Source organism: Lepisosteus platostomus, chromosome 11 (genome assembly GCF_059453375.1).
Source record: "Lepisosteus platostomus isolate fLepPlt1 chromosome 11, fLepPlt1.hap1, whole genome shotgun sequence".
NCBI lineage: Eukaryota > Metazoa > Chordata > Actinopteri > Semionotiformes > Lepisosteidae > Lepisosteus > Lepisosteus platostomus.
The window spans coordinates 30398215-30407379 of record NC_142621.1 but is presented as its reverse complement, the minus strand read 5'-3'; the positions used below and the strand labels follow the sequence as shown (position 1 = coordinate 30407379).

The window sequence follows — 9165 nt, the reverse complement described above, 5'->3', positions numbered from 1 at the left end:
CAACTCGTCTGGGTCATCTTTGTACTTCCAAGCAATTTCTGACCTGTCTTCGGTTCTTGGTGTTAATGAAAGGAGCCTTTGTAATTCTGCTGTCTCAAGGTCCTACAAATTGTCGATTGGCGGTTGGGATATCGTCACCTCTGCACGCTGGAGGATTATGATGATGATAGCACTGACAATTGTTTTAGGGCTTGTTGTGGGAATTTTTTGGCCATAAACTGCAGATGTTTAGATTCCATAGTAGTTCGGGTTTTTAATTCCAGTTTGGTTGAGCTCAACCTGGCCTGTCTAAATTTCCCACTTAATTCACAGGTAAAGCCATATTTCACTCATCTAAATTGTACTGGGGCTGTACATTTGATTTAAAACTTGAATTCTCAAACTGAAGACTTTTAAGGGTGAGATAGGTTACAGTAAACAGAAAAAAATAATGAAAAATATTGATACTATTAGACATGCGAACTCAATATTTGTTGGATATGCCCCTTCCAGCATTTTACACTAGCTGGGTGTAAGATTTGCTCAAGATCTCAGATTGCTTGGAAATCATGTATGGACAGCAGTTTTCAAATCTTTCCACAGGGTCCCAATCAATTCAGAACTTTAACTGGGCCACATAAGAACACTCACTTTCTCATTCTTAAACCACTCCAGTGATTTGTATCTTTTCCCTCTTGAAAGATGAATTTTTAAATAGGTTTTAAGTCTGAAGCAGGATTTCCTTAAAATTTACTGATACTTTCCTCTCGCTATCATCCCAACAGTCCAGACAAGCTCCCTGTCCTTGCCGATGAGGAGCAGAACTATAATACAATGCTGTCACCAACCAGGTTTGATAGCTGCGATGATGCTGACTGAGTGCTGTACTATGTAGGTTCTGTGTCAGATGCAATACATTGTGTTTAGAAAAAGATCCAGTTTTGTCTCATCTGACCACAAAACATTTTGATTTTTGTTTGCAGTACCACTACACTCCTTTATTGCAAAACCCATGTAGGATTTGAGAAGAGTTTCCATTCTACCATACTGTAGAGTGACAGATTGTGTTGATTGATGCTCATTTTCTCCCAAGTAACTGAACTCTGTAGCTCTTTCCAAGTCGCTGTTGGCCTGACAGTTGCATCCTTAATCAGTTTCCTCCTCGTGCAGCTGCTCAGTTAGAAGGGACAACCTGATCTAGGCAGTGTGTGGGTGGTGCGATACACATTTCACTTCTTAATGATCGACTTCACCGAGTTCAAAGCGATAGCCAGTGTTTTTTTTATCTTTCTTATGCCTTTATCCCCATTTGTGCTTTTCTCCAATTTTATTCTGGGCTGCTTTGAAAACTCCTTAGACCTCATGGTTCAATTTTTGCTTGAAATTCAGTACCTGGCTGAAAGACCTTAACAGAAACAGGTGCATTTATTGTACAATCCTGTGAACCACTATCTCACAAGGGGTCCTTAACTAATTGTGTGGCTTGTTCGTGTTAATTTTGAGCACCCTCAATTAATTTTGGCTAACCACATGAAAGGGTTTGTATACTTATGCAATTATGAAAGAAAAATGGGAAAATCATACTGTATTATCCATTTACTTCTTTCTTTTTTGTGTGGAGTATATTACAGTATGTGGATAGAACAAGTGATACATGCTACCTCAAAGACTGCAAGCACCAAACTGTTTTGCCCTTTCTGTATAAGGATGTTTGAAAACCCAATGTAGAAAGAAAACACCAGTAAGACATGGCTTGTGGGCTTCCACAACTGGACCTGTGAACCACTGCAATAGAGTAGGCTTCCACACAACTTGATGCCTTTAACCAGGGATGGGCACCTCATGTTCTCCCTATGGTCTGAGGGTCTTCTTGGATTCACCTTTGATCTGTGTTTCTGAACTGAACTGAACAGTCGTTTGACTGAAACATACTCTACCTGTCCCACCTCCAGGAGCTCAGCCCGCGAGGCCTGGGACTGCCCTTCCCTGTCTTTACTCATAGTCAGCCCTGGGCAAGTAAAAAGCGAGCTGAGCAGGCTACGTGGCACACAAACAATTCACAGTGAAGGGTGAATGCAAGAAGAAACCAGAGTTGGCAGCTCTGAATGTGACACTACACTAGTGATACTCACTCCTGGTCTGCAACCCTCCAGGCTTTATATGCAATGTATAATGCCGGTCAAAGAAGATAAACACTGGGAATCTGTGGTAAACAGTTAATCCGGGACCACTCAAGTCCACAATGGTTTCCGTCCAAGTCAGGAAGAGTCCAAAGAAGAATGAAAACCAGTAGACACAACAGCAATCTTGGGCCTGATGTGAATATGAGCGTTATTTACCAGTAACAAGAGACCACTGTGGAAGAGATGTAGGGATTCTGAACTCCATGTCATTCCTGTCCTGCTGCATAACTGCATTTGCAGGTCATTATTGTGAGAATTTGTTCCCAATTGATTTATCTGGTTAAATGAAGGCTCACACATGATTGTTATACAACTGTACAGCACTCTACGCTCAAAGCTTCACTGACTCTTTCAGCACCACTGCAAGGAATCCGGCTCACTCTTACATATCCAGGTGTCTTTCACCCTAGTCTCGGAGAACTTCCAATTTACTACATCCCTTTAATCCAAAGATTTTGTACAATAAAAAGATATTGATCAATCACACTGTATATTACTGTATATTGTTACAGACCACATAACAACACACCCATATGGTTGTAACTGGATTCTGATCAAAATAATGTCTTTACATTCCTAAAAATGTGTTATGTACTCATACTTTAAAAGAAAAGAAATGAAAGGTTAATACCTTGTTATGAGCTTTTTTTCTGGCTCGATCCTAGATTATTGAGAATTGAATGTCTGACAATTTGTTTACATTAGGGGGTCAATAAAGATGATAGACCATCGACTATTTGATTTGTATGATCTATACACTAAACCCTGCAGAATATAGCCATTAATTATCAGAATTATATTATTACCTCGCTCCGGCCGTCTTTCATAATTTTATGAACGACATCTTCAGGGACATCATTCAACAGTACGCACTTGTCTACTTGGATGATATATTAATTTTTTCCATTAGCCTTCAGGAGCATGTTATTCACGTCAGGGAGGACCTCACCCGTCTTATTAAGAACAGTCTCTATGCCAAACTGGAAAAGTGTTCTTTTCATGTTTCCACTGTCCGATTTCTAGGTTATGTCATCTCTCCCCCTGGCATCGAGATGGACCCCTCCAAGACGGCCATTAGGGACTGGCCAACCCCCCGGAACTTGAGGCAGGTTCAGCGCTTTCTTGTATTCTCTAACTTCTATCGTCGTTTCATTCGTGATTTCAGCTCCATTGCCGCTCTCATCTCTGCCCTCATTCGTAAGGGTCCGACTCGGGGCAAGTGGACCGATGAGGCTGATCGTGCCTTTTTACGCCTGAAACACCTCTTCACGTCAGCTCCCCTCCTTCGTCACCCTGATCCCTCGCTGCCCTTCGTTCTGGAGGTCGATGCATCGGCGCATGGCGTTGGAGCAGTTCTGTCGCAGCGCTCTGGGGACAATTAATCTCTCCATCCCTGTGCCTTCTTTTCCAGGTGTCTCTCCCCTGCCGAGGTAAACAATGCTGTGGGAGACAGAGAGCTCTTGGCCATCAAGCTCGCCCTGGAAGAATGGAGGCACTGGCTGGAGAGAGCCCAACATCCGTTCACCATTCTCACGGACCATAAGAACCTCTCCTATCTCCACTCTGCTCCGCGCCTAAATTCTCGCCAGGCCAGATGGTATTTTTGCCTTTTTCATCACATACACCCCCGGCTCTAAGAATATCAAGACGGATGCCCTCTCCCATCTGTTTGATCCACCGGAGCTCGAACTCCCTCCCGAACCCATCATACCCCTCATCAGATAATTGCCCTCAAGGAACAGCCTGTACCTCCCTCATGCCCCTCGGATAAGCTGTTTGTGACTGATCGGGTCCGTTCCGAGGTTCTCCAGTGGGCTCGTGACTCTCGTTTTGCGGGTCATCCTGGCACCCGCCGGACTTTGGAACTTCTCTCTGAGGACTTCTGGTGGCCCTCCTTACGGGCTGATGTTTCGGATTACGTGAAAGCCTGTCCCACCTGCGCTCGGATCAAGACACCCCGTCACCGGAAGGCTGGCTTACTCCAACCTCTTCCAGTACCCACGCGGCTTTGGTCCCATATTGCTGTGGATTTCCTCACGGACCTTCCCAGGAGTCTTGGCAACACAGTGATTATGGGCGTCATCGACAGGTTTTCCAAGGCTGCTCATTTCGTTCCCTGCTCCTCCCTGCCCTCCGCTCAACAAATGGCCAGTCTCTTTGTACAGCCCGTTTTTCGTCTCCACGGGATTCCAGAGGACATCATCTCTGATCGGGGTCCACAGTTTATCTCCCGCTTCTGGAAGGCCCTATGTTCTGCTTTGGGCTCCAACGTTTCTCTTACTTCTGGCTATCATCCAGAATCCAACGGTCAGACCGAAAGGCTTAACCAGGACCTCCTTACTTACCTGTGGGCTTACGTCTCAGCCACTCAGGACGACTGGTCCTCTTTACTCCCATGGGCTGAGTACGCTCACAACACTCTATACTCTTCGGCTACTGGCATGTCTCCCTTTCTATGCTCCCTGGGTTATCAACCTTCACTCCTCCGGAAACCCCTTTCGGACTTGGACCTCCCCTCTGTTCAAATATATATCTCTGCCTTAAGGAAACTCTGGAAGACTGCTCGCCGCGCCCTCCTAAAGGCCTCACACCTTTATGAATCTTTCGTGGATCGACACAGACGCCCTTTTCCTCGACTTCGCAGTAGGCAATTTGTCTGGCTCTCCACCCGCAACATCTCTCTCCATCAACCCTCCCGCAAGTTGGGCCCGCGATTTATTGGTCCCTTCTGGGCCATTTCTCAGATCACTCCTGTCACTTACCGCTTGGCTCTCCCCCCCACTCTTCGCATTCACCCCACCTTTCATGTCTCCCTTCTCAAACCTTACCACAGGTCACCCCTCTCCAGACCACAACCTCTTCCGCCTCCACCTCGTTCCATCACCGGATCCACCACCTATACAGTCAGTAAGCTCCTCAAATGTCGTTGGCATAGGGGCTTGAGACAGTTTTTGGTCGACTGGCTCGGTTATGTTCCTGAGGAAAGAACCTGGGTCTCTGCACGGGACATCCTGGATAAGACCCTTATCTCAGACTTTCTTCACTCCCGTGCTCCTCCTCTACCTACGGCGTCCGGAGCCACCCCTGAAGGGGGGGTTACTGTCAAAAATCTCCCTCACGCAGGCAAGTGCTCCCGCATTCCCACGAGCTCTCCCCGTACCAAACGTGCACGCATGAATCAGTCCTCTACTTAAACCCTCATCTGTCCCCCGATCATCGCTCACGATTGAGATTATCTCCCGGAGCTACCCTACAAACTAAGCCTTTGCCTTACAACAACTTCTCCCCTGGACCTCAACCCTGCTTTTCCAACTACCGCTTTTGCCGCTCGATTTAGTACCTTCGCCTGTTTTACGTTCTCTCGGATCCTGACCCCAGCCTGTCTCTTCGTTTATGCCTCTGCCTTCCAATTCCACACCGACGCCTCTTCTACGCCTTCCCGGACTCCGACCCCAGCCTGCTCCCTCGACTACGCCTTCACCTGCCGATTCTGTGCCTACGCCTCTACTACGCCTTCCCGGACTCGAACCCCTGCCTGTTTACTCCGACTACGCCTAGGTCTAGCAGCAACCCTACCAAGGGCACCTCACTGAATCTCCATCCTCCACAGTCAGCCCCTGCGTGACACTATCAACACCTCCGAACCCGTTCTCCTGGGATTCGGGTCGTAATTTGATTCATTCGGATTGTATGCGAGAGCAGACTCGCTCGAAGATGTGCTATTACTACTCAATGCACATGAAAATGAAACACCGTTCCGTTTGCTTAGCAAGTGAGGGCTGTAGAGGGAAAAAAAGCCAAGCTTACCATGAAATCATCTGGAAATCTCGAAAATAGCCAACATCATAATCAATACACCTTCTCAGGTACAGTCTTTGGCAGACGGATGAAAGGTAAAGGTGTATTATGAGTAGGAGTGTCTTCATATTTATGAATTCTAACGAAGGGCTGTTTTGCGCTCTTATTCTGAAATAGTCAAATGTCAACTGAAAAAAAAAACTGCGTGAGCTCCAGGGTTTAAAAATGCAAAAGCTTTAGTCATCTGTGCAAATCAGCCACAATAAGATAGTCTCTGCAGAAGCTGCTGGAATTTAAGGAGGAGCAACGAAGAGGCTTTCTAAAAGCGTTCACCTCCCCCTTAAACACATACACGTAAGCAGAGAACACTGCACCGTACAAGTCCCAGGACTGTATTACAAGGCCTACATATGAAATGTATACTGTACATCTAATCATAAATGATCTACTGTACGGTCATCTATTCAAATACTCTCCCCTATATCACCATTATTGATTTGTTGATCTAGTGGGTAAATGTACAAGTTATGTGTATAGACCACAAGGGTATTTGTGATCATTGCTGTCCAATATAGCTCAATAAAATGTAGGGCAGGGGTAAGAATCGGGCTTTGAAACTCCCTTTAAGTAAAGCACTTATGAGTGTAATTTGTTTGACTTGGTCATGCATCCACCGTGAACACCATCCTTCACCGATTCTGCCACACCTCAGTGTGATACAAAATCAAAAGCATTTATTTACAGTATGCCCATCGACCTGACCGATAGCCTTCTAGTGAGCACATGCAGGCATATTAGTCGTTCATGAAGAGAATGAAATTCTGAATGTATAAGAGAGACGCATTTAAGACATGTCAGAAACGTTTGTGGTTCTAAATTAGCAAGCAGGTGCTTTATAAGGGTAAGTCCTGCTGGCTTGCTGCTGGAGGGAGGGGGTTGATGAGGTTTGATTCACACCGCCTGCATCAGCTGATTAAGACTTTATCTATGAGAAGATCCAGGAGGAAACAGCACGATGATTCAAGTTCATCCATAACCCATTTTTGCAATGACAACTGAAAGAATGTGGCTACCTTTGGACATTCAGATATTCTTCTAAACAAACCTACAGCTATGTGCAAAATATACCCATTTCCGTCTTCCAATTTTTCTGAGTACATGAAGCACATTGAAGTTGTTACATTTTGTGACAAAAGTCATACACATCACAAAGGCTGAACATTAATAAATTGGCACAGGTATTTTAATATGGTGGCACAGTAGTCAATAATAATATGGTTCAATAATAAAATTCCTCAATGAGACACGCTGTTTCCAGTTAGCATATCTGTTCTGTCAAGATAAACAAGAATAACTTAACACTATTCATTTTAAAAATCCAGGAAATGTGTTTCTTATAATAAGTATTGGTCCTGTGGTCAGCTTTCATCAGTGGTTTCTCTATTTCTTCTTCTGAAACACTCGGGCCAGTGCAGCAGACACCCTGGTCAGCACAGATGACTTTGGTGGCTTCTCCCTGGGGTTTGGTTGAGGAGCAGAGACTCCTGAAATTACACAGTAGACTGGTTTGGCACATGAGCATTCAGGAATTTGTTTCGTTTAAACTAAAACGTCAGACCTGTGCACATAGATTTACTCACAGATGCCTCAAAAGTATCAAGCAGGAAATGACTGAATTAAACCCCCACAACTATGTGGCACTAAGAGCCATGGTCTCAATGTTTCTCCACAATTGAAAGTAAATCAAACTAAATTATATCCAACTGTACAGAGGCAGCTAGAGTCACTGACAGATTTAGTGAAGAGTATTTCATTCATCAGACACACTCTCCCAGCACTTACATAACACCTGTTATACAGCACTCAGCGCAAAGTGCATCTGAGGAAGGCCCCCTTTGAGATAAATCCTTTTTGGGGGTTCCCCTATGAAGTATTATTAGTTTGCCCCCAAAATATGTCTTTGTGCAATATCTTTTTTACAAAAGGCATTAGTTCTTTTAAGTTTGGACAGAGTTCGCCAGTCGTCCCCTGAATTTGAACAGGTTTGTTTTGGCTACTGTACTTTTTAAGAAAGCACTACTCTCATAAACGTTCATTACTTTCAAACACATTCAAGGGAACAGGCCAACCTGTTCAGAATTACTTCACATGCCTCTTTTCATATATTTGTTTTTAATTGCCAGTTTCAAATTCTATAATGAAGGAAATGCACAGTTCCATTCAGTATTATGGTCAGACATTTCTATTTCAGAATCAGAGTGTGAGAACTCACCTGGCATAGCACTGCGAGGCTGGCTCCATTGATATCTCTCTGGAGGGCCACTTTCCTTCTCGAAGATCTGTGTGCACACAGAGCAAACAGCGAATGGCATCAGAACATTTTCTCATCAATCTTTCTAATCCTACTGTCACTTTATCTCCCCATTAGCACTTAAAAGCAATGTTTGTTTCCATAGAAAATGCAACAGAACCACAACATATTATCATAACTTTTTGTTTACAGTAACATATCCACTCTGGTCCTATTCCATAGTGTGAAACAAAGTGTTAAGCCCTAGTCCACAGTAAAACTGTATGTATTGTATACTACACTCCCTTGAAATTCTGTCAATAAGAAAGAACTATTATGAATCAGATCCGTACCTTCTTCCTTACAGTTTGTGGGATGCTCTTCTTATCCCTCAGTTGCATGAGTTCCCTCTTTCCAGAGCTGTTGAAACTTGAGGATGTGCCCTGAATTTCATAGAAGTTACCAAGGTCGGCGCTGGCATTGTGGCATGGTTCGCTCTGCATCACAGCTGAAGTCAGCTGAGGTTTTTGGGGAATCAAAGGGAGAAAGCCAGAATTCACTCCCGGATGTGGAGCCTCGGAGGTCTGTTCCTTCCTCTCTCCCCTGGATCCTGCCTGTGGCATCCTCTCAAAGGCATCAGAGGACATGTGAGCCTCATAGTATGGCACGTTTTGATCATTTCTTAGCTTGAACTGAAGCCTGTTCTTAATTTTGGTGCCAAAGTTCACCATCTTCCTGAAAAGATTTTTCTTTCCTTTTTCTTTGTGGCGAAACTCTGCATACATCAAATTAGCCTGCCATACAAATAAAGAGAGAGTTAACTTCAATGTCAGTTGTGTTTTTTAGTTGCCACCAAAATTAGCCTAGACTCTCTTTGGGAACAGAAATCACATTTTGATGTGTGGATTGGTACTG

The 9165-nt window shown here is 44.4% G+C and overlaps 2 protein-coding genes across 2 annotated transcripts in view; both read right to left on the bottom strand.

The window, feature by feature from the left end:
* Positions 1-7188, bottom strand: part of LOC148652406 (uncharacterized) — an 80833-nt gene extending 73645 nt beyond the window's left edge. Inside the window, exon 1 of the mRNA XM_088599103.1 lies at positions 7066-7188. The gene's annotated coding sequence lies outside the window, so the exon portion shown is untranslated. The remainder of the gene's footprint in view (positions 1-7065) is intronic.
* Positions 7189-7207: 19 nt separating this feature from the next.
* LOC148652405 (uncharacterized) lies at positions 7208-9040 on the bottom strand. The gene is made up of 3 exons (XM_088599098.1): positions 8604-9040; positions 8233-8299; positions 7208-7504 (listed from the first exon to the last, which is right to left on the bottom strand). Exons 1-3 carry the CDS (start codon positions 9033-9035, stop codon positions 7401-7403), a joined length of 603 nt encoding a protein of 200 aa, XP_088455224.1. The 5' UTR covers positions 9036-9040; the 3' UTR covers positions 7208-7400.
* Between the last annotated feature and the right edge of the window lie 125 nt (positions 9041-9165).